Source organism: Carcharhinus amblyrhynchos, chromosome 8 (assembly GCF_965287045.1).
Source record: "Carcharhinus amblyrhynchos chromosome 8, sCarAmb.v2.hapA, whole genome shotgun sequence".
Taxonomy (NCBI): domain Eukaryota; kingdom Metazoa; phylum Chordata; class Chondrichthyes; order Carcharhiniformes; family Carcharhinidae; genus Carcharhinus; species Carcharhinus amblyrhynchos.
Genome location: NC_137331.1, coordinates 119,465,829 through 119,490,793, shown reverse-complemented (window position 1 = coordinate 119,490,793; position 24,965 = coordinate 119,465,829). Strand labels below are relative to the sequence as shown.

General features: G+C 42.2%; 1 protein-coding gene across 9 annotated transcripts in view; it reads left to right on the top strand.

The window, feature by feature from the left end:
- Positions 1–24,965, top strand: part of vps13b (vacuolar protein sorting 13 homolog B) — a 942,410-nt gene that overhangs the window by 243,706 nt on the left and 673,739 nt on the right. For all 9 annotated transcript variants that reach the window (XM_080194714.1, XM_080194711.1, XM_080194717.1 and 6 more), the window contains exon 17: positions 16,744–16,928. In XM_080194714.1, the coding sequence (XP_080050840.1) occupies positions 16,744–16,928 (185 nt within the window). The remainder of the gene's footprint in view (positions 1–16,743; positions 16,929–24,965) is intronic.

The following is a 24,965-nucleotide window of genomic DNA, read 5'->3' as shown; positions in this document are numbered from 1 at the left end:
AACTTTGTGAACCAGTCACTTGATTGTACTGAATTGAATATTGCTAAAAAGAGAGACATGTTGCTCAAACTTTTCACATTTAGGGGGCGATTCTTCCAACCCACTGTGCTGCTGTAGCAGCGCGCCAGAAACTCCAGTGGAGGCCGTGTAGTGGGTTTTCCCACTGGGTGCCACAACCTCCATGCATCTCCAGCTGCCGGATTTCCTGCACCGTCATCTACGCGCTAGAAATTGGCATGGAGCTGTACGAATTATGGTGATGGTTATTTAAATATCAATAGTGGGCCCGGGACTGATGTCTCTGGGCCCACTAGCACCTTTCCCTGTGCCAGGAGTGTTTCAGCCCATGAACGGGGGCCAAGGAGGCCCCCCCAGGAGGTAAGGGGTAAGGGCGGATGCCCCCAGACATTGCCAGCTTGGCAGTGCCAGCCTGGCCCCTGGCATTGTCTAAGGGGCAAAGTTGCATTGTCCAAGGGGCACCTTAGTACTGCCCACCAAGCATCGGGCAGTGCCAAGAGGGGATGGGACTTGAGGGGGGGGGGGGTGCGGGGGCAGGGCCTACTAAAAGGGCAGGGGCTCTTGGGGGAAATCAGTGGAGGTGGGGCATCCCACTACTACTCTGTACTCGGGCTTGGTAACAGAGAGTGGGAGGCCAGCGATCAGGGCTGGATGTCAGGGTGAGGGGTTTGGCCTGCCTGTCTGGGAGGTGTCGGGGCTGCAGAGGGGTGGTGGTGGTTGGGACTCCGGGTAGTGCAAGATAGACGCAGGCCTGGGGTATGTTGAGGCTGACCTGGACACTTCAGGGAGGCCAGCGTTTGGGGCATTGAGGGGGTGGGTGGTGGTGGTCAGAGGGGCAATTTTGCAGGGTCGCGATCAGAAGACTGGCAGCGCGGGTTTACTGCACGTACACCAATCTCTGCTATGATAGATCAGCACATGCGCAGTGGCCCGCTCAGTGCTATGCTGCTGGCCTCTCCAATGGGATGAGGTCCCACCCACTGATTTTTCATGAGATTCACACTTGGGTTCTCTGCAGTGCACAGAGTGAGAGAGATTCATTTTGAAAATTCTACTGGAAAAGCCAACAGGATTTACTCCAGTTTTTATGTGAATTTGACACAGAATTTTTTTGGAAAAATTCCACCCCTCATACTGATCAGGACAAATGCATGAATGCCAAATTTCAAATGAGCACAACAGTTTACTGGAGAAAAGGGTGCTGATTGGTTGGCAAGTGGACTCTAACGGAGTCCAGCAAGAATAACCAACAAGTCTTGTTTAGTTTTTTGAATCCTAGCAATTGCCCATAAAAAAGACCACCGATTTTCCCTACCTTCACCCACAAATGATAGAGATTACAAAATTGAAAGTATTTTACTGAGCTGGAGACATTGTGGGGCAGCCTGAGAGCGTGAAAGGAACTGTACAACCTCCTTTTCATTCATAGAATCACTGAATGATTGAAGCACGACAGGAGGTCACTCAACTAATCATGTCTGCGCCAGCTCTGCAGTTATTTTTTGTGGGGTTGTGGGGCTGGCCAGTGATCAAGAGGTCGGCAATGTGGGGCTACTGCGCATTGAATTGACCTCTTGATTAATAAGGGGATCGGGGTCATGGGGAAAAGGCAGGAGAATGGGGATGAGAAGAATGTCAGCCATGATTGAATGGCAGAGCAGACCGAATGGGCCGAGTGGCCAAATTCTGCTTCTATATCTTATGACTTTATGGTCTAATTCACCTGAGTACCATTTCTTCAGCTTTTTCCTGTAGCTCTTCAACATTTTCCTCTTCAGATAATGATGCAATTCTCTTTTGAAAGTCAGATTGAATCTGTCTCTGTCACACTGTCAGGCAGTACACTCCAGATCCTAACCATTCGCTGCACCCCCCATGTCATCCTTGCTTCCTTTGCCAGTTAGTTTAAATCTGCACCCTCTGGTTCCTGATCCTTCCACCAATGGGGGCAGTTTCATGCTATTTACTCTGTCCAGACCCCTTATGATTTTGAATACTCAAATCTCCTCTCAACCTTTACCAAATAGTCCTAACTTCTCCAATCCATCAATATAGCTGAAGTTCTTCATCCCTTGAACTGTGCGGTGACAAGAATTGGGTGCAATACTGCAGTTAAGGGTAAACCAGTGTTTTGCACAGATTTATCAAAGCTTGCTTACTTTTGTACTCTCGATTCTGATTTATAAAGCCAGGGATGCTATATACTTTATAACCACTCTCACAATCTGTCCAACCACATTCGATGATTTGTGAACATATACCCTGAGGCCCCTAAACTCCTCTACCCCTTTCAAAATTGTACCAGTTAGTTTATATTGTCTCTCCCAATTATTCCTACCAAAATGAATCATGTGATACTTCATTGTGTTAACTTCATTGATCACTTGTTTGCCAGTTCCACCAACCTGCTTGTGCCCTCTTGAAATTTAGCTCATTCCTCTTCGCAGTTTGCAATGTTTCCAAATTCCATGTCATCTGCGAAATTAGAACTTGTGCCTGTACACTGAAGTCTAAGCCAATAATATGTATATAAAATATATTTTAAGAAGATGAGGGACCCAAACACTAAACCCCACTATAAACCTGCCTCCAATTTGAAAAATACCTGTTCATCACTCTTGTCCTATCACTGAGGCAATTTTGTATTCATGTTGTCATTGTCCCTTTTAATTCATGAACTGAACATTGCTCACGTGCCTGTTTGGTGGCACTTTATAAAATACTTTTTGGAAGTTCATGTATGTCACGTCAACAGCATTATCCTCATCTACCCTCCATGCCACTTAAGCAAAAAATTCAAGCAGGTTAGTCAAATGCAATTTACCCTTGAATCCATGCTGACTTTCCTCAACCCACATTTGCCCATGTAACTGGCTGATCCTTACTCCCTTTTTTAAACAAGGGTGTAATATTTTCAACTCTTCAGTCCATTGGCATACATAACATCATTGCATTGAAGGAATATTGGAAAATTACAGTCAGTGCAATTTCCACCTTTACTTCCCTCAGTATCCTTGGATGTAACTCATCTGGTCCTGGTGCCTTAAGTAAAGCCAGCCTATCTAATAAAAAACAGAAAATGCTGGGAAATTATAGCAGATCTGACAGGATCTGTGGAGAGAAAATAAAGCTAATGTTTCGAGTCTAGATGACCCTTTGTCAGAGCTTAGCCAGCCTATCTAATACCTGCTGCATATCAATTTGAAACCCTTCACATCTCCCAACTACCTTCTGTTTCTTGATGACTTGGCTGGTACCTTCTTATTTGATTAATGGCGGTTGCAAAGTATTCATTTAGTACCTCAGCCATCCCCTGCTTCTGTGCATAAATCCCATTGAAGTCCATAATCAACTTCATCCTCTTAGTATGATCCTTTAACTATTTATATGCCTCTTGATTTCCCTTTCATGTTAGCTGCCAGTCTAGCCATATTCATTCATGATTTGTTTTCACTGAAGCAATGTGGAACAAACATGGTCTTGGCATTTGCTCTCTTGTTACAAGGATATGTTTGCTCACCATTTGGAGCCTATAAACACTAAACTGCTGAATCCCCCATTTATGCCTTTGTTACCTCTGGAATTGATTGTTCCAACACAAGCCTGGCCGGCCTTCCGTCTTACACCCTCCATGGCCTCGCCCCTTCCTAACTCTGTATCCTACTCCAATCTTCTAGGATCTCTGCCTTTCTCTGTATCCCTTGTTTTAATTGTTTCATCAATGGCAGCCATACCTTCAGCTGCCTAAGGCCTAATCTCTGGAATTCCCTCTCTACCTCCATCTGTCTCTCTCTCTCTCTCTGTCACTCTCCTCAAAACCTACTTGACCAAGTTTCTATCCTAATGTTTCCCAGTGTTAAATTTTGTTTGATAGTGCACCTATGAAGTGGTTTGGTGATATTTTACCACTTTAAAGGTGCTATATAAATTAAATTTATTGTTGTGAGCCTTCTGAAGAATTCAGAATCATTTGCTTTGCTATTCCTTTGTAGCATGGCTGTGTGTTCCCAGTTACTATAATTGATGTCACCATCAGCAAAGCTGCACAGATCCAATTCTGGATTCACTCGATTTAACAGCATGAAACTAAAAATTAGTTAACAAGACAGATGATTTATCAAGTGTAAATTCTATACTTCTAATGATTAATGTCTGACTGTTTTTCCCAATAAACACAGAAGTAGAGCTCTGGGAAGCATTTATGAAAACATAACTACTTGCGGTGTTGATGCTATGTTGATTCTTTGAATCCTGTGAAGATTTAGTCCATGCATTTGGACGCATATGAATGTTTTGTGCCATTAAGACACACAAATGAGAGACAGACAGTAGCTTCAAAGCCATTGCCAAAGAGGATTGCTTAACACCTCATGCCACATGGTTGCCAGACTGTATGAATAAATGTATTATTTCACACTGCCCTTTTTAGCTTCAATTCTTTTTTCATCATTAGTTGACACTTCATATTTCCATTACAGTAACAAAGATAAATATTACCACAAACCTTTGAACCCAGTGTACAGCTGTGAATATAATCAGAGTGCTATAAATTATTTGCTGGTACATTAGCATTGGGAATATGGTCTTAATGTAATATTCACACTTAATTTTCTTCCTCTTCTGTTGAACATAATTAGGTTACAGAGCAAATTACCGCCCAATATTGTCTTTACACTTGCTGACAAGGGGTGGAGTTACTTTTTGGCAAGAAGACTACTACTTTGTGGAGACTTAATGCCAACTCTCTGGCATCTCCTTCTATATCCCCCTGGATCATGACCCCATGAATGAACAACAAACCATTATTTCCCAGGCGGTCACTGACCTCATCTCCCTACCTCATAGTCCCCAGTGTTGCATAGCTCACTTCTACCTCTTCCTAAAATCAACAAATAGGGCTATCCCTGTAGACCTAACTAGGTGTTTTGAGGTCAGGAAATCAGGAAGAACAGATTTCCCTGAATGTCCTGCAGTTAACAACTGCAGCACGTCCTTAATTCTCTTTCAAGCAAGCCATTCAGAATAATGACATTGCCATAGGTGGCTCACTTATCACAGCCAGAACAGTAGCTTAAAGGTGGAGAGCTATTGGGACAAAAGTAGTTTAGCAGCTTTTAAATTTGTTGCAAGTTTTACAAAAAAGAACTTTAAGATACAATTTCATTAACAGCAGAAGCTCTTTATAAAGTAACAATTAAAATCATAGAATCCCTACAGTACAGAAGGAGGCTTTTCAGCCCATTGAGTCTACACTGACAACAATCCCACCCAGGCCCTATCCCCATAAATCCACATATTTACCCAGCTACCTGACACTGAGGGGCAATTTGGCTATGCCAGTCAACTTAACCTGCAAATCTTTGAAGTGTAGGAGTAAACTGGAGCACCGGGAAGAATCCCAAGCAGACTTGGGGAGAATGTGCATACTCTGCACAGACAGTGATTGAACCGCCACAGTCTTTTGTGCCAGAGAATTCAATAGGTTCACCTGAAGAAATTTCTCCGAATCTCAGTCCTAAATAGCCTACCCTATCTCCTGAGATTGTGACCCTTTATTCTAAACCCTCCTGCTGCCAGAGAAAACGACATGTTCAAGATGAGGGGCAGGAGGTTTGGAGGGGGATGTGAGGAAAAAACTTTATTCCCTAGAGGGTGGTGACAGTCTGGAACGTGTTGCCTGGGAAGTTGGTAGAATCGGGTTGCCTCAAATCCTTTAAAAAGTATCTGGATGAGCGCTTGGCACCACATAACATTCTGGGCTATGGGCCAAGTGTTGGCTGATGGATTAGGTGGGAGTTCAGGTGTTCCTGATGTGCTGGTGTGAACTCGATGGGCCAAAGGGCCCTTTCTGCGCTGTATGATTCTATGACATCCCTGCATCCGGTACGTTCAGCCCTGCCAGACTTTTTATATGTTTCAATTTGATCACCTCTCATTCTCCTAAATTACAGTGAATGCAAGCCCAATCTCTCCTCATACAGCAATCCCAGGAATCAGGCTGGTGAACCTTCACTGCACTCTGTCCATAGCAATTATATATCTTGCTTAAATAAGGAGATCGTTGGTTTGGACCATTAATGACAAATGCAGGAGAAGAAAGAAGTTCCAGGAAATCAACTCTGAATGCTGCCTACACTTAAGCTAGCAGGCCAAATAATGATGCAAACATACGAGCCATTATATAATCCTGCGTGAAGGTTTGGAGCCATTTCACTGGAACAAAGTAATAGAAGTGGACTTCATGCTTAAATAATGTAATTCAGCAACTTCAACATTTTTTTAAAATCATTGCCTCTTTGCCATTTCAGCAGAGCCCACATAGGCTACTGCCTTCGCTAACTTCAACGAGCCTTCAATCTTTGTGTGGTATAAATTGTGCATGGCAGGTACAGCACTTGGATCATGTAGTGTGATTGAGATAGTCACTGATGCAATTCACATGCGTCTTGGGATCTAATTTACTGGGCAATACCTAGTGAGAATTTGAAATTCTTAAGGCGAAATTTATGAAGGAACTGATTTTTTTTTAACTGATCCACCAACTTGGGGAGAATAACAGTCTGGAAAATGTTTGTTGAAAATGGCAATAGAAAATAGAATCCCAACAATGAATAATGCAGTGGGTCTGCTGAAATACGGTGCAGAGGGACCTCGGGGTCCTTGTGCATGAGTCGCAAAAACCCAGCTTGCAGGTGCAGCAGGTGGTCAGGAAGGCGAATGGGATGCTGGCCTTCATAGCGAGGGGGATTGAATATAAAAGTAGGGAGGTCTTGCTGCAGCTGTATAGGGCATTGGTGAGGCCGCAGCTGGAGTACTGTGTGCAGTTTTGGGCGCTGCACCTGCGCAAGGAAATTTTGGCCCTGGAGGGAGTGCAGAGGAGGTTTACTAGGCTGATACCGGAGTTGAGGGGATTGAGCTATGAGGAGAGGCTGAATAAACTGGGCTTGTACTCGTTAGAGTTTAGAAGAATGAGGGGAGATCTCATTGATGATGAATGGGATGGATAAGGTAGAGGTGGAGAGACTCTTCCCGCTCAAAAAAGACAGTAGGACTAGGGGGCACAGCCTCAAGATAAAAGGGGGGCGGTTTAGAACGGAGTTGAGGAGGAACTTCTTCACTCAAAGGGTGGTGAATCTCTGGAATTCTCTGCCTGTTGAAGTGGTGGAGGCTGCCTCGCTAAATATTTTTAAGACGCGGGTTGATGGGTTTTTGATAAGAGAGGGGATTAAGGGTTATGGGGAGAGGGCGAGAAAGTGGAACTGAGCAGCGACAGATCGGCCATGATCTTATTGAATGGCGGGGCAGGCTCGAAGGGCTGGATGGCCTACTCCTGCTCCTATTTCTTATGTTTTTATGTTTTTATGTTCTTATGTTCTTATGTTTTATTGTCCCTTTGCTTTTTTTTCCTCTTTTCTTCTTCAATGCTACATGCTCTTGTTTGTGTAGGTGACTTACACAGTAAGAAGACTCACTCAACAGATTAAAGTCCAACAGGTTTATTTGGTAGCAAACACCACTAGCTTTCAGGGTTCTGCTCCTTTGTCAGGTGAGCCCTGAAAGCGAGTGGCGTTTGCTACCAAATAAACCAGTTGGAATTTAACCTGGTGTTGTGAGACTTCTTACTGTGTTTACCCCAGTCCAACGCTGGCATCTCCATATCATGGGTGACTTACACCCAGGCTTTGACACTTGTGCTTTTGAATCAATTGTACTTTGAATAGTAGTCTTTGTGGTTCAAATGGCATATTTCCTTAGCTTGGCTAAGGACTTCCTGCCCCTCACTTTGAGCATGTTGTTTCCTTTGGTAGCAGGAGGGTCTAGAATAAAGGGTCACAATCTCAGGATAGAGGCTAGGTTATTTATGCCTGAGATTAGGAGAAGTTTCTTCAGGTGAATGTATTGAATTCTCTGCCACAGGTATGGCACAATCTTTGTAAGCTTTGTGCCCTTTTGTACTAATCTTTTCCCTTTACATTTGGAACCATATCACATTATAGTCACTACTCCTGAAGTGCACCATTCTAACTTATCTCGGCTCATCCCATCTTGTCTCAGTGTTAGTCCCTTGTAGGCATAATATACTTCAAGAGCAAGGACTCCTGCATGTCCTTGAGGAATTCTTTTCCTTTTTTTCTGTTAACTACCTTTCTTTGTTTCCAGGTGTCTTGAGAAATAATTAAGAATTACAGGGTAATTATTGATTTTCAATCCATTGATTATGCCAAAATCCTAGTGCTTGATAATGAAAGTGTTTGATAATGAAATATTGTGTTGTTGATACTTATCCCTCTTTAAAACAAACCCTGAAACAGTAATCCAAGCTAAACCTGAAAATGGTGGAAAAACTCAACAGGTCTGGTAGCATCTATGAAGGAAGAAACTGAGGCAGGAATTCTCTGGTCTCGCATGCCCTGCTACTGCTGTCAGTAAGAATGAAAAATTTAGCACTCAGCCCAATCCCCGTTCACAGCAGTGGGAGTGGATAATCCCAGCTCCCCGTGAGGTCAGAGGGTTCCATTCAGAGTTAATGTTTTGAGTCTAATATGATACAGGGATAATTTCTGGGATAATCTAGGATACTTGCTATCTCTGGCAAATTCCCATGGCCAACTTCATGTTGGGCAATTTGGCATTTGCTCTGATGATCTCTGTGCTGCTAGAATACTGGAAGAATTTTTGGCGTTTTGCTTTACATGTCCATATTTTCTAGTTCTCTTTTGGCACTTGATTCACATTTAATCTGATGACAATTATATTCATAAATGCTGGTCTAGTCAGCGATGCCGCATTCTAAGAGTCAACTTTCAAAAAATCTTGCAATTGGATTGACCAAAATTCGCTGGTCTCTGGGGTGAGTTCCTGTCGATTGGGAAACATAAAAAGTGATGCCACTGTTCAAAAAAGGTAGACAAAAGGCAGTTAACTACAGGCCAGTTAGCTTAACTTCTGTGGTATGCAAAATGCTTGAACCTATCATCAAGGATGAAATAGCGAGACATCTGGATATAAATAGTCCATTGGTAAGACGCAGCATGGGTTTATGAAAGGAAGGTCATGTTTGACTAATTTGGTGGAATTCTTTTAAGAATGTTACGTGTACAGTGGACAGTGGGGAACCTGTGGATGTGGTCTGTCTGGATTTCCAGAAGGCATTTGACAAAATGCCATACCAAAGACTGCTACATAAAATAAAGGTGCATAGTGTTACGGGTAATGTGTTAGCATGGATAGAGGATTGCTTAACTAACAGAAAGCAAAGAGTGGGGGGTAAATAAGTGTTTTTCTGGGTGGCGATCAATGACTAGTGGTGTGCCTCAGGGATCAGTGTTGGGACTGCAATTGTTTGCAGAGCAAAGTGTGCAGATGACACTGAGAGTCTGCTAAGGGATATAGATAATCTAAGTGAGTGGGCGACGGTCTGGCAGATGGAGTACAATTGTTGGTAAATGTGAGGTCATCCATTTTGATAGGAATAACTGCAAAATGGACTATTATTTAAATGGTAAAAAATTACAGCATGCTGCTGTGCAGAGGGACATGGGTGTCCTTGTGCAGGAAGCTGAAGGAGTTGGTTTGCAGATGCAGCAAATAATTAAGAAGGCAAATAGAATTTCCTCTTTTATTGCTAGAGGGATGGAGTTTAAAAACAGTGAGGTTATGTTGCAGCAGTATAAGGTGCTGGTGAGGCCACACCTGGAGTACTGTGTACAATTTTGGTCTCGTTACTTGAGAGAGGGTATACTGGCACTGGAGAGGATGCAGAGGAGATTAATGAGGTTGATTCCGAAGTTGGGAGGATTGCCTTATGAGGAGAGACTGAGTAGACTGGGACTTCTCTGAGTGGAAGCCTGTGACGAGTGGTGTGCCGGAGGGATTGGTGTTGGGTCCTTTGTTGTTTGTCATCTATATCAATGATCTGAATGATAATGTGGTAAATTGGATCAGCAAATTTGCTGATGATACAAAGATTGAAGGTGTAGTGAACAGTGAGGAAGGTTTTCAAAGCTTGCTGAGGGATTTGGACCAACTAGAAAAATGGGCTGAAAAATGACAAATGGAATTTAACACAGACAAGTGTGAGGTATTGCAGTTTGGAAGGACAAACCAAAGTAGAATGTACAGGGTAAATGGTAGGACTCAGTGTTCAGTTGAACAGAGGGATCTGGGAATACAGGTACAGAATTCCCTAAAAGTGGCATCACAGGTGGATGGGGTCGTAAAGAGTGCTTTTGGTACATTGGCCTTTATAAATTGGAATATTGAGTATAAAAGTTGGAGTGTTATGGTAAGGTTATATAAGGTGTTGGTGAGGCCGAATTTAGAGTATTGTGTACAGTTTTGGTCACCTAGTTACAGGGAGGACGTAAATAAGGTTGAAAGAGTGCAGAGAAGGTTCACAAGGATGTTGCCGGGACTTGAGAAGCTGAGTTACAGAGAGAGATTGAATAGATTAGGACCTAATTCCCTGGAGCGTAGAAGAATGAGGGGAGATTTGATATAGGTGTACAAGATTTTGATGGGTATAGATAGAGTGAATGCAAGCAGGCCTTTTCCACTGAGGCTAGAGGAGAAAAAAAACCAGAGGGCATGGGTTAAGGGTGAAAGGAGAAAAGTTTAAAAGGGATATTAGGGGGGGTTTCTTCACATGGAGAGTGGTGGGAGTGTGGAATGAGCTGCCGGATAAAGTGGTAAATGCGGGGTCACTTTTAACATTTAAGAAAAACTTGGACAGGTTCATGCATGAGAGGAGTGTGGAGGGATATGGTCCAAGTGCAGGTCAATGGGACAAGACAAAAAGTGGTTTGGCACAGACAAGAAGGGCCAAAAGGCCTGTTTCTGAGCTGTAATTTTCTATGGTTCTATGGGCTATACTCATTGGAATTCAGAAGAATGAGGGGCGATCTTATAGAAACATATAAGATTATGAAGGGAATAGATAAGATAGAAGCAGGGAAGTTGTTTCCACTGGCAGGTGAAACTAGATCTAGGGGGCATGGTCTCAAAATAAGGGGAAGCAGATTTAGGACTGAGTTGAAGAGGAACTTCTTCACAGAAAGGGTTGTGAATTTATGGAATTCCATGTTCAGGGAAGCAGTTGAGGCTACCTCATTGAGTGTTTTTAAGGCAAGGATAGATACATTTTTGAACAGTAAAGGAATTAAGAGTTATGGTGAGCGGGTGGGTAAGTGGAGCTGAGTCCACGAAAAGATCAGCCATGATCTTATTGAATGGTGGTGCAGACTCGAGGGGTCAGATGGCCTAATCCTGTTCCTTGTTCTTATGTTCTGTTTAATTATCTCACATTTCCTGTTGCCTGTTATTTTCATGATTCGTGCTTTTTCCCTTTCATTGGCAGTTTTGTTTCTGCTTATGCCTTTTGAAGCATTGTTAATTCATTTGCCCAACTGTACCTGGAGTATGTTTTCTTGCATGTCATGCACTGTTTTGCCGTAGTTACCATGATGATTCGATGACGACCATCATATTATGGTTCAGGCTTGACAGGCTAGCTGTTTCTGCGTTACTTTCTGAGCTTTTTTTAAAGTTTAAAGTTTATTTATTAGCCACAAATAGGCTTACATTAACACTGCAGTGAAATTACTGTGAAAATATCCTAGTCGCCACACTCTGGTGCCTGTTCAGGTTCACTCGGACAATTTGGCATGGTTGATGCCCCTAACCAACACATCTTTCGGACTGTGGGAGGAAACTGGAGCACCCGGAGGACACCCACGGAGAAATGCAGAGAACGTACAGACTCCGCATAGTGACCCAAGGCCGGAATCAAACCCGGGCGCTGTGAGGCAGCAGCGCTAACCACCGTGCCACTGTGCTGTCCCTTATATGTACCTATCTGTATTCATTTAATCTTCAAAATAAAGTATCCCTTGAAGCTTAGAAATGAATGCAACTTCTGAGCTGAAACCAGCAGTATAACTCTGAAAACATTTTATACTGTACAGCTACCCAATCTCAGACGTATACTATGATATAACTACAGCCTAAACAATGGCTACTTTTGTTCAAAACTCCTGAGATCAGTTTGCCTTTTATGACTAACTTGGATGTAATGTCGTGTAAAATATAATACAAATTCCTTCTGAACACGATTACTTTTTGAATTCTTATGAACACATTTTTACTGAGTGGATTTTTGGTCTTTCATGTGACTTGACTACCTAGAAAACTATAAATTGCTTCTTGTACAACACTCTTGGCCTTTGTATTAGTTCTGACCATAACCTTGCCTTTAAATGTATCTGAGTACATTGTACATTCCAAGAGTTGATGCTGTCAAAATATGTTGGACCCGTAATGCGCGCAGTGCTGTAATAAAAAAGTTAGAACTTGCTGTTATTTTGGAAAAAGTGAACGTACAGTTTTACATTGCACAGGATATGAGTAATAATCAAAATGAAATTTTTGGAAACATTCTGCGGGTTTCAAGCTTGCATTTTGGGACTCTATGTAAACCATTAAAGCCAGCTGCTAGTAGTAATATTCCTTCAGTTTTAGGCAGGTGTTGATTTTGAAAGCATGAATAGCTGTTCTTTAAGTCTGCACATACTAAATCCTGTGAATCAAAACGACTTACCTGTACCAAATAGTATGTTTTCGTCAGTGTCAGACAGAAGAATTGTCAATATGATTTTCCTGAAAGTAGCTTTATTGTTTTGATTAGTTACATGTCCAGTTTGTTTTGTTGGAGATGGAAGGAGTAAAGAGAAAGCAATCTGTCAATCACTCTCATTCTAAATTTATACTGGACTTTCTCCAAGTTTTCTTTTAATGAGATGCTTGATCTGCTGGTTTTATCGAGATTTATTTTCCCCAGGAGTACAGAGTTTGACCTAATTTTTATAGACCTAATCCTGGAAAACGTACACATGTTTTGCAGAGAGCTATGGTGTTATCCACACTTCACTACTTAATGAATCTGCATGCGAAAATGCGAGAATGGCAAACTTAATTCACTACATTTTTATAAATTTCTACTGCCCAACTGTAAGTTTATGTAGCAAAAACTCGATGAGGTGGAAGAATCATTCACTTAGCCTGCTTTCAATTAGTTTTTTGTAAATATTTTGTTTTGCTCTTGCTCTCCGCTGCGCGCGCCCCCCCCCCCCCCCCGCCATCATTTTTAAAATTCTCACCCCTTAAAATGTGTATTGGGTTATTGTTCCCTTCGTTTCAGCTAGTCATTCTGATTGAGTATCCTGGACAACTAAGTACCAGTAGGTTATCCCATGCTGTGAGGACTAATTGCAGATGAGGCTGATCCTATCTTCAATTTATACATTATATATTTGGAATTGAATCTAGAGTCTTTGTTGGCTGTATGGATTAGTAAAGGAATGTCAAATGTGAAGTTTGCTGTATAATATGGGACTGCATCAGGAAATGATTGCCTGAATTGATATTTCAACTACAAGTCAAAAAATTCAGGCTTGATAAAAGCAAAATACTGGAAATGCCGGAAATCTGAAATATAAACAGAAAATGCCGCAAACACTCAGCAGGTCTGGCAGCATCTGTGGAGAGAAAAACTGAGTTAATGTTTTAGGCCGAATACCTTTCACCAGCAGTTATGATGAAGGGTCATCAACCTGAAACATTAACTCAGCTCCACTCGCCACCTAATCCGGCTTTAATTGCTCGTAGCTGGGCAATGACAATTTACACTGTTGGAAATGGAAGGAGCTATAGAATCCCTACAGTGCAGAAGGTGGCCATTCAGCCCATTGAGTCTGCACCAACAACAATCCCACTCCAGGCCCCTTTCCCACAACCCCTCTCATTTAACCCTGCTAATCTCCCTAACCTACATTTCCTGGGACACTAAGGGGCAATTTAGCATGACCAATCAACCTAACCCGCACATCTTTGGGCTGTGGGAGGAAACTAGAGCACCGTAGACATGGGGAGAATGTGCAAACTCCACCCAAGCCGGAAATCGAACCCAGGTCCCTGGAGTTGAGGCAGCATTGCTAACCACTGTGCCGCCCCTAAAATAGAGGGAACTAACTGGCAATAATTTGGGATTTGATGAAAACAGAAGATAAATGTAGGTTTGGTGAAAGCCGTAAGCCTTGAATATTTCTAAGAGGAGGCCAGATATAGAAATGACCAGGCCACGATGGTTGAAGTCTCTGCAATTTATAGCCGATTGGAGAAAATGGCTGATGTGTAAGTCCAGACTCAAGTGGAGGTGTCATCTTGAGCTTGCAACCGGAGAGTGAGTTAAGACTGCGTGATTTGCAAATGAGAGCTAAGATTTTAAAATGTTTTGGGGGTTTGGATGTCATTGAGGACTGGTTAATGCAGAAGTAAAACTTTGCAGGAAAAGATATGTGTCAGGTTGTCCATGAGTTAGTTTATACAGAATGGAGCTTGAGTGTCAGGCTTAGAGTTGGAATAGTTACACTTTTAGTGGCAAGAAGGCGTGCATGATGGCTCCACTGGTGGATAAGGTGAATTCAGTAGGGAGAAGTGTGATGTTCCCAAGGTGAAAGTGGCCAGTCTTGCACATGTTCAATGTTGATACTCAGCTTTACCATTCCATCACAACTCTCAGTATCACCACTGCATCTTCCAAGTGCTTACCCTGTAATTTCTGCAGCAGATTATTGTGATGCTCAAAACCATTGTCTTTAACTGCTCATCACAATCTCCATACTTTTGCCAATACTAATTTGCACTGAAATGCAGCCTCGATTGCTCAAGTGGTGTCACATTTGCCCCTTGGCTGATCCAGCCTTGTTGCTGTGCCAAAGACATTGAATCCCAGGGCATGAGAACTTATCCATGGATTTCTCACTCCGAGCCCATACCTCCTTATCACAATGCCATATAACAGTGAATAGAAGTTCCTGTACATACAAAGTCAACCTTGGTTCAGAGCTATCTAATCAGCCTCCCATACATTGACTCTGTCCACACTTCCAAAAGCAAGCCTTGGAAAAGCAGCTAGCATAGTTAAGGACTCCACGCACCCCAGACACACTCTCTTCCGCCTCCTTCAATCTGGAAAAATGTACAAAAGTCTGAGGTCACCTATCAACCGACTCAAGAACAGCTTCTTCCCTGCTGCCATCAGGCTTTTGGGTGGATCTACCTCGTATTAAATTAATCTTTCTCTATATCCTAGCTATGACTGTAACGCTACATTCTGTACCGTCTCCTTTCCTTCTTTATGAATGGTATGCTCTGTATAGTGCACAAGAAACAATACTTTTCACTGAATACTAATACATATGACAATAAATCAAATCAGCTTGGGATCTAATTTGTTCAGGACCTGCTTTTTACTCACAAGCTATCTTAGTAAACTCTTACTAGAGTTGCAGCAGAAGTATGCCAGAATGAGCATGTGTTTACGCCCTAGGTCTGTTGCTGTAGAAGGCTATAACCTTAGTATTACCAAACTTGTGGATTTAGTCAAGGTTGATTTCACTGGCAGAACAAGGTCGGTAATATTGTGAGGGGCAAGAAACCGGGTGCAAGCCCGATTTTGTTCGCCTCTCACCTGATCTTACCGGGTCACCACTTCGACTGATTGGCATGATGAGTCAGTTAGCTTGTCCCAGTGGTATTTTAAAAATGATGCTGGTTATTCAGTCAATAAGTGTTTAAAGCCTGTCTGCATACATAACCCAGTACAAAAATACCCTTCACAGCAAACAGAAGTCAAAGGTTTCAGCTTAGTTCAACCTGCATCATTCCTTAGAAATCTTCCAAAATAATTGAGAAAGTATTTGCCATGTGTTTAATCCGGTCTAATTTGGATTTTGCACAACAGAACAAAAGATGAACCCAAAGTAAACCACATAAAACATTCCTTACCTAACTTCACTCTTTTTTTTATTTTTTTTGTATGATACATCTGGATATGGCAGGCATGGACCCATGTATTGCTCTTTTCTCTTTACTTTGAAAAGTTGTTGGACTGTCCTCTTGAACTGTTAAAATCTTTGGTGGTGGGTTGAGGTCATTGGATTTTTCATTTTCTTGAAGTTGCCCACTTATGTGGTCCAAATGTTTGCTGCCACTTGTCATCCCAAGCCTGATGCCATTATTGTTTGGTATAATGGTAACCATGAAATGGAGATGTCGGCATTGAGGTGGGCACAGTAAGAAGTCTCACAACACCAAGTTAAAGTCCAACCGGTTTATTTGGAATCACGAGCTTTCAGAGCACTGCTCCTTCATCAGGTGAGTGAGGGCAGCGTTCTGAAAGCTCGTGATTCCAAATAAACCTGTTGGACTTTAACCTGGTGTTGTGAGACTGCTTACTGTTTAGTATAAGTAATAGTATCTATTAGCAATCGAAATATATACTGTAAATTTGTACACTAAAAATATTTTTTCAAAGTCTTTGAAACTGGAAGTGGTATGAAAGGTTATATGTATAGCACCTATTTCCACTTGGGAGTCCAAAACTAGGGGTCACAAATATATAAGACAGTCACTATTCCAGGAGAGGCTTTTTCACTCAGTGCTGAGAATGTGAAACATCCTACCTAGTGGAGTAATTGAAGTGAATAACATTGATGAATTTAAGGGGAAGCTAAATTAAATACAAAAAAGAAAAAAGGAGTAGAAGATACGTTGTTGGGTGAGACTAAATCATGTCTTGGGTGGAATAGCCTGTTATGTGTTGTAAAATTCTTTGTAAATATGCTCTGTCAGTTTACATCTTGTTTGATTTCTGCTTCTTTTCAATAGGGTGAAACGGCCATTTGTCCCAACAACTGAATGCATATTTGAGTTACCCAGCCTGACTTTACAAGCTACAAGGGCCCAGACTCTGCTGCTGCAAACCATTTTACAGAGCTGGACGCATAATACAGGAGCGTCAGTATCATTACCAGTCGATGAAGCTTTACTAAAGGATATCTTCAGACCTTTAGGTAAGATAGAGCAGTATTCTTCTGATTAACTGTAATGGTGTCACAATCTGTGGCTTAATGTGTACATTAATAGCCTTTTAGTATTAGCCACTTGGCAGCCAGATACTGATGATTTGAATGCAGCTTCTCTCAAAATCATTTGTGATGATAATGATGAGTTTCACATTCTTCGTGCAGCCACTTTGGTCTAAAATGAAGCAACATCAGTTTGAGGGTGAGTTCTGCTTCACAACTGTAGAGAAATTTGATTGGAGAGCTCTCTGATCTGGAATACTCCTAACCTCCATGTTGTAAGAGATTGCATACAAACCCAAGTTTCTCCAGGAGGAATTGGGAGAAGAATGAGGACAGATTAGATGGGGTTGTGAATGATCAAATTTTTGTATGAAAGCTTCAGAATCTATTCATTTTTATATGGATTTTTTTCCTATTAAATGTCGTAAGTGCTGCAACTGCTCTCATATAGATCTCCTCAGGAAAAATACAAGAAAAATACAGGAAAAGTAAATTCTAACCTGGCAAAACAAACTTATTTCGCATAACAATAGATTTCCCTCCCATAACAATACCTGCTGATTTTCCTTCGCAAGTCAGCACTTCCAACTGATTAAAAGTATGGTATTTTAATTCTGAGTCATAATTAAAGCAGTCATAGAGACGTAGAAGTTATCACCATATTAATACAGAAGGCATATCACTCAATAGCATAGTACTTGAATTTTAGGATCTTGTGGGTCAGGTGATGTGATTTGCAACTGACATTTTTGAGGATATTGCAGTAAAGACATGAATGCTGCTTTATACTGCTCTCAACAATTCTCATGATGCTCACCATTATTTCAGAGAGCATTTGAAAGTCAGCCACATTGCTCTGTGTTGTGGGCCTGGAGTGACATGTAGGCCAGACTGGGTAAGGACAGCAGATTTCCTTCCCATAAAGGAACCAGATTTTTTTTTTAAACGGCAATTGACAATGGTTTCATGGCCATCATTAGACTTGTAATTCTGGAATTTTATGGAACTCATTGTGGCGATTCTCCCAGAAGTGCTGAATTGGCAAGAAATTGGTGTAAATGATGACTGTTTTTTCAGTTCAACTTCAGATCCGAATTTCTCTCACTTTGTACAGTGCAGATCATGAATCTCATTGAAAGCTCATGTTCATGCTGGAGTCTGTTCCGGAGGCCTCAATCTGTCAGATCACAGTTTGCTGGCCAGCCTGGGACCCTCACACTGCTGCTGCCATCTCCCTGCCCTCCCAACAGCCTGATTGCAGCCCCCACAAGCATTCCCGGGCCATTCTCAATCCTCTGTCCCGGAGCGCCCTGCTCTCCAGCCCCTAGCTCTTCCACAGCAGTGGCGATCTCCCCACCTCCCCGGGCAGACGACCCTCAGATGGGAGACCCCTTCTCCGGTGGACCCCCGCCCCAGCCCCAGCCCCAGCCCCAACCCTGATTATTGGCCTCCCTCCAGCCCTGATAGGATCCCAATGCAGAGTGGCAGTGGAAACTCCCACCCCCATCGATCGCCCCTTAGGCCCTGCCCACAATAGGCCCTGTCACCAGGCGCTGACCCTTGGTCCTGCTCCCTTGCCTCCCTAGGCCTTGACCCTTAGACTCTGCCCCCTTGCCTCCCAGGCCTGCCCCCTTGGCACTGCCTGATGCTCATTGAGCAGTGCCAAGATGCCTCCTGGGCATGGGCACTTTTCCCCTTGGGCAGTGCCAGGGGACACAGACTAATACTGCAGGGGAACCATTCCCCCTCCCCTCCCCCCTCAATTGTCTCACTTTTACTCTGGTGGGGGTCTCCCGCTAGTTCCCTGAACGTGGAGAGCTACTCTAAACTCTGCCAGGGTGAAATACTCCTGGCGGGTTGGGAGATGCTATCAGGTCTGGAGAGTTCCATGCGTAGCCGAATAGTCACATTTAATATGAATTAAAAACAGATTCAAATCACTTACCTGTCTTCCTGCCAATTTCCAGTATGATCCCAATTGCGCCTGTCCTCTGACTGTGTGAGACACCCATACATCAGGAACACATGCACGAATTCCGCGAAATGGCCGAGACGGGATTCTCCCATTCTGACGTGCACGTTTTTTTAGTGCATTGGGACAGGAGAATCAGACCTCAAATTGCAACATCTGCCATGGACCCTGGTGCTTGGATCTTCCCCTGGGTCTCTGGATTACCAGCCCACTGACACCCCAAGAACACAATTCATTGTAAAGTTTAACAGTAATATTTTACACTTGTTTTCTATAAAAAGTGTGTTAAATGAAGTGAGTACTTTAAACCTCATTAAATTTAGATTAGCCGTGGATAGATTCTCAGGTGGATTCATGCACATCATTCCACAAGCAGTCAAAGTATCTTCATGGGAGTTGACTCATGTTGCCCTGTATGTATCCTGTGATAAAGTGAACTGGATATCTAACATTTTTGAAGTATAATCTCTTCAGTCTCACTGAAAGTTAACTGAGTGAACACGGAGATATTGGGGAGGCGCAGTGGCATTGTGGTATTGTCACTGGACCAGGAATCCAGAGACCCAGGATAATGCTTTGAGGACCCAGTTTTGAATCCCACCGTGGCAGATGGTGAAATTTGAATTAAGTAAAATACTGGAATCAAAAGTCTTGACGATGACCATGAAATGATTGCGGATTGTCATATAAACCCATCAGGTTCACTAATGACCTTTAGGGGAGGAAATTTTCCATCCATACCTGGTCTGGCCTACATGTGATCCCAGGTCCACAGCAATGTGGTTGACTCTTAAAATAATCCCTGAAGGGCAATTAGGAAAGGGCAATAAATGCTGCCCCAGCCAGCAATGTCCACATCCCAATAAAGAATATTTTAAAAATGTATTTATTTTCTCCTCAACCTCTATGTTAAATGAAAGCGTTTGGGGCTTTGGCCATGACACCTGGAACATGACTTATTGCTGTTTTGACTGTTGGACATTTTAGTGAATACATTATTTATTTTATTGGCCATTGAAAATTCAGAGTTATAATAATTGACTCAAATCTATACTTTAACAAGCCGTCAGTTAGTAGCCGTGTGGGTGATGTAACCACAACAGGGCAGCTTGAAACTAATTTGATGTCTGTTCAAATTTGCTTGAAATTAATAAATCTGTGCCAAAAAGGAAATGTCCATGTGAGTAATGATCATTGATTTGCATTCCGATTCAGCATTACAGTGTGTCAGATATAACCTGAAGAAATTGCAGGAAGTAGTTTCAATGCTATGAATTCATGTCGTAGCTGAGGCACTTTTGAGTTCTGGCAAAAATGATGTCAATAGTATTTGAGTGATCTAATATTTTCTTAGAAATTTCCCACATCTAGAAAAAAAAATCTCGATGTTTAATAGATAGGTACATTTAAATACGGCTAATTGAAAATGTCTGTCTGCTTTTCAGTAAACACCACTGCCTTGTTAACAATATCACATTGTAGAGTCATAAAGTCATCGAGGTTTATAGCATGGAAACAGGCCCTTTAGCCCAACTTGTCCATGCGCCCTTTTTTTAACCACTATGCTAGTTCCAGTTGCCCGCATTTGGCCCATATCCCTCTATACCCATCTTACCCATGTAATTATCTCACTGCTTTTTAAAAGTCAAAATTATACCCACCTCTACTACTACTCTGGCACTTGTTCCAGACACTCACCACTCTTGTGAAAAAATTGCCTCTCTGGAGTCTTCTGTATCTCTTCCTTCTCACCTTGAATTCTTTACTCCTGGGCCATGTGTCACCTTATACACCAGTGTGGCTACACCAAACAGAATATTGGAATTGAGAATCAACCTAAATTTCTGGTGGCATGTTTGGATGTCGCATTTCATTTATGGTGTATAGCAACATCATGGCAATTAGTGTAAGATATACCTGGTTGCATTTTATTGCTTTGTTTTCTGAAGTAAGCCTCCATGTCTTAGGAAGATGATAAAGAGTTCTGTGGTATGTTGAATCTTTTCAGAATATGCCAAAAACCATTGTGTACCATTGAATTGAAGATATTGGTGGATTTTGGCAGGTGCTCAAAGTCTTTTTTTTTAATTATTTTGTCACTTGCAGCAGCAGACATTTTACTCAAGGCAACATATCTTCAATTTGCTGTTTATTAGAATATTGGTTGAGAGGTGTCATTGAGTGAATTACGTGTACAAATGCCTTCTGTTAATTTGGTAAGTTTTTCACTCAGAGGGTGGTGAGTGAGTGGAATTGGCTGCCGTCGGTGGTGGTAGAGGTGAACTCACTGGGGTCTTTTAAGAGACTTCTGGATGAGTACATGGGATTTAAAGGGATTGAGAGTTATAGATAGGCCTGGTAGGTATGGATATGATCAGCGCAACTTGTGGGCCGAAGGGCCTGTTTGTGCTGTAGTGTTCTATGTAATTGGAAAGTTGATTTGCCATAAGTCACGCCTCAGAAGAGGGAGAAAAAGGATGACACAAAAGTGCTACTGTGTACAAGTGCAAAGCTTGTGTGTTTGCCTGCCTCAAGCCCATCTGCCACTGAAATCCTTGTTCGTGTTTTTGCTAACTCCAAGCGGGGAGTTTTCCCATCCCTCTCGCCACAGGAATCATAATGGGTGGGGAGGGGCGGGACCAAGCAAAAGTCCGTTGACCTCGGATGGGATTTTCTGGTTTTGGGGTGAGCACAACCAGAAAATCCCGCCCCTAGCTTGATTCTCTGTAGTGACTTTCTGTCCTCCACCCTGCAGAAACCTCTACAATATTTGCTCAGTGCATTCACATTCCTGAAATGTACAATTCTCATTATGTTTAAATATATTTCTGTTGTTCCCTCTTCTTATCTTTGTGCCTCCGGCTCTATAAGCTCCCTGAACACACAGTCCCTTGATCCCTGGTTGCTTGTGCACCATCATTGTCACTGGTGCCTTCGACTGGATAGATCTTGTGTCGTGAAATTCCCTCCCTAAATTCTATTTGCCTTTATGTCTCCTCTTTGGGGTTGGGTATTAAATTGGATATTATTTGGATATGAGGTTTGAGAAAAGATGGGAAAGTTTTGCTTTTTTTAAAGTTTAGTTATTAGTGTCACGAGTAGGCTTACATTATCACTGCAATGAAGTTGCTGTGAAAATTTCCTAATCGCCTGTTCGGGTACACTGAGGAAGAACTTAGCATAGCCAATGCACTTAACCAGCATGTCTTTTGGTCTTGTGGGAGGAACCCAGAGCACCCAGAAGAAACCAATGCAGATGCAGGGAGAATGTGCAAACTCCACACAGTCACCCGAGGCTGGAATTGAGCCTGGGTCCCTGGAGCTGTGAGGCAGAAGTGCTAACCCCGTGCCACCCCTTGCTTAAGGAGTGCTGGAGAGAGATGTCTCAGAGGGGTCAGGAACAAAAGAAATTCAATTACATTGCCTGATGTAACTCATTGGCCACCAAATAGTGAGAAAGGTGTAGAGGAACAAATTTGCAAGGAAATTATAGAGATCAGAAGAATGAGAAATTATCTTATTGATATAAAATCTTGAGGGGAATCGGCAGGGTGGATGCTGAGAAGATATTTCCCTTTGTGAGAAAGACTTGAACCAGAAACACAGTTTTTAAAATACGGGGTCTTCTATTTAAGATGGAGATAAGTAGAGATGTATTTTCTGAGGATCATTGGTCTGTGGAACTCTCTTCCCTAGACAGCAGTAGAGGCAGGCTCATTGAATATTTGTAAGGCTGAGTCAGGTACGTTCTTGGTTGACGGGAAAGTCAGCCGCTTCAGATGATAGCCAGAAGAATGAAGTTGAGGCCACAGTCAGATCAGTCATGATCTTATCAAATGGCAAAAATGGCTCAAGGGGCCGAATGGCCTGTCCCTAATTTGTACGTATGTCTTGATAATGGATTGTTGTATTTTCCCGATGACAGTTGAGTGGAGAATTGACCTATAGTTCCGTGCTTTCCATCACCCTCTTTTCTTCAATCAAAGTGTTACATTAGTGATTTTTCTATCAGCTGGGACCATTCTAGAATCCAGGAAATGTTGGACGATCGCAATATATCTACTCTGTCTCTACAGCCACATCTTTTAAGACCTAAGGGTGAAAGCCAACAGGTCTAGGGGCTTGCCAAACTTTAGGTCTAGTAGTTTCCCCAGTAGCTTTTCTCCAGTGATTGTGATTGTTTTACATTGTTCCCACCCTTTAACCTCTTGATTTTCAAGTACTTTGGTGTTTTGTGTTTTCCATAGTGAATAAAGGCACAAAGTACCTATTCAATGCATCTGCCACTTCTTTGTTTCCCATTATTGATCTCCCATCATCATCCTCTCAGGGACCAACGTTCATTGTCTTTACTCTCTTCCTTTTTAAATATTTGCAGAAAATCTATTTTCAGATTTTAGCCAGCTTTCCCTTGTACTGCAATTTCTCCTTTAGTTTTTAGTTGTTTAGTCATTTGACTCATTTCTTTTAGTAATTCTTCGCTGATTTCTAATACCTGCCCAATCTTTTGACCAACAAGTCTTGTATGCTTTTTCTTTCAGTTTGATACTATCCTTAACTTCCTTCCTTAACCATGGATGGTACATTCCTCTCTTGGTCTGTCATTCTCAATGGTATGCATCTTTTCTGAGAGTTATAAAATATCATTAATATAAAACAACTATGAATAAAAATATAAGCCCAATGGCTTACTCTTCCAAATTCACATGTATGTATGTATCTCCTTAAATGTTTGGCACGGTACCTCTACTGTCCTAACTTGTAACCAATTTTTGTAGTTCACTTCGAAAACTTTGTTCCTCATACCCTTGTAATTGCCTTTCTTTAAATTTGATTTGATTTATTATTGTCACATATCAGTATACAGTGAAAAGTATTGTTTCTCGTGCACAATATAAACAAAGCATACCGTACATAGGGAAGGAAAGGAGATGGTACAATTTACTGATCGTCGAGAATAAATCGGGTGGTATTTGTCCTGCTTTTTGTGCATAGGACATATCTAGGCAACTTTCCATGTTGCTGGGTAGTTGCCAGTGTTGTAGCTGTGCTGGAACAGCTTGGATAAGGCCATGGAAAGTTTTGGAGTATGATCATTGATAGGATGCAGAGCTGGGCTGAAAAGTGGCAGATGGAGTTTAACCCTGATAAGTGCAAGGTGATTCATTTGGTAGGACAAACTTGAATGCAGATTACAGGGTTAATGGCAGGGTTCTAAGGAATGTGGAGTAACAGATCTTGGGGTTCATATCCACAGATCTCTGAAGGTTGCCACTCAAGTGGATAGAGCCATGAAGAAGGCTTATAGTGTGTTAGTGTTTATTAACAGGGGGTTTGAGTTTGAGTTTAAGAGCCGTGGGGTTATGCTGCAACTATACTGGACGTTGGTGAGACCACATTTGGAATATTGTGTTCAGTTCTGGTCACCTCATTTAAGAAGGATGTGGAAGGATTGGAGAGAGTGCAGAGGAGATTTACCAGGATGCTGCTTGGTTTGGAGGGTAGGTCTTATGAGGAAAGGTTGAGGGAGCTGGGGCTTTTCTCTTTAGAGTGGAGGAGGATGAGAGGCGACTTAATAGAGGTTTATAAGATGATGAGAGGGATTGATAGAGTGGACGTGCAGAGACTATTTCCTCGGGTGATGTAGCTGTTACTAGGGGGCATAACTATAAGGTTAATGGTGGGAGATGTAGGAGGGATGTCCAAGGTAGATTCTTCACTCAGAGTGGTTGGGGTGTGGAATCGACTGCCTCTGTGATAGTGGAGTTGGACACTATAGGAACTTTCAAGCGGTTATTGGATAGGCACATGGAGCACTACAGAATTATAGGGAGGGGATAATTTGATCTTGGGATTGGACATAGCTCAGCACAACATTGAGAGCTGAAGGGCCTGTACTGTGCTGTAATATTCTATGTTCTATCCCTGTAAATATGCCATTGTTTGTGTTCTCCCAAAAAAGGCCAAAGCTTATTCTTTTCTTTGCACCTAACTTCAGTAAGGACTGAGTTTTTACACCTTGGGCAATCTGTGGATAATCCTTCACAAAC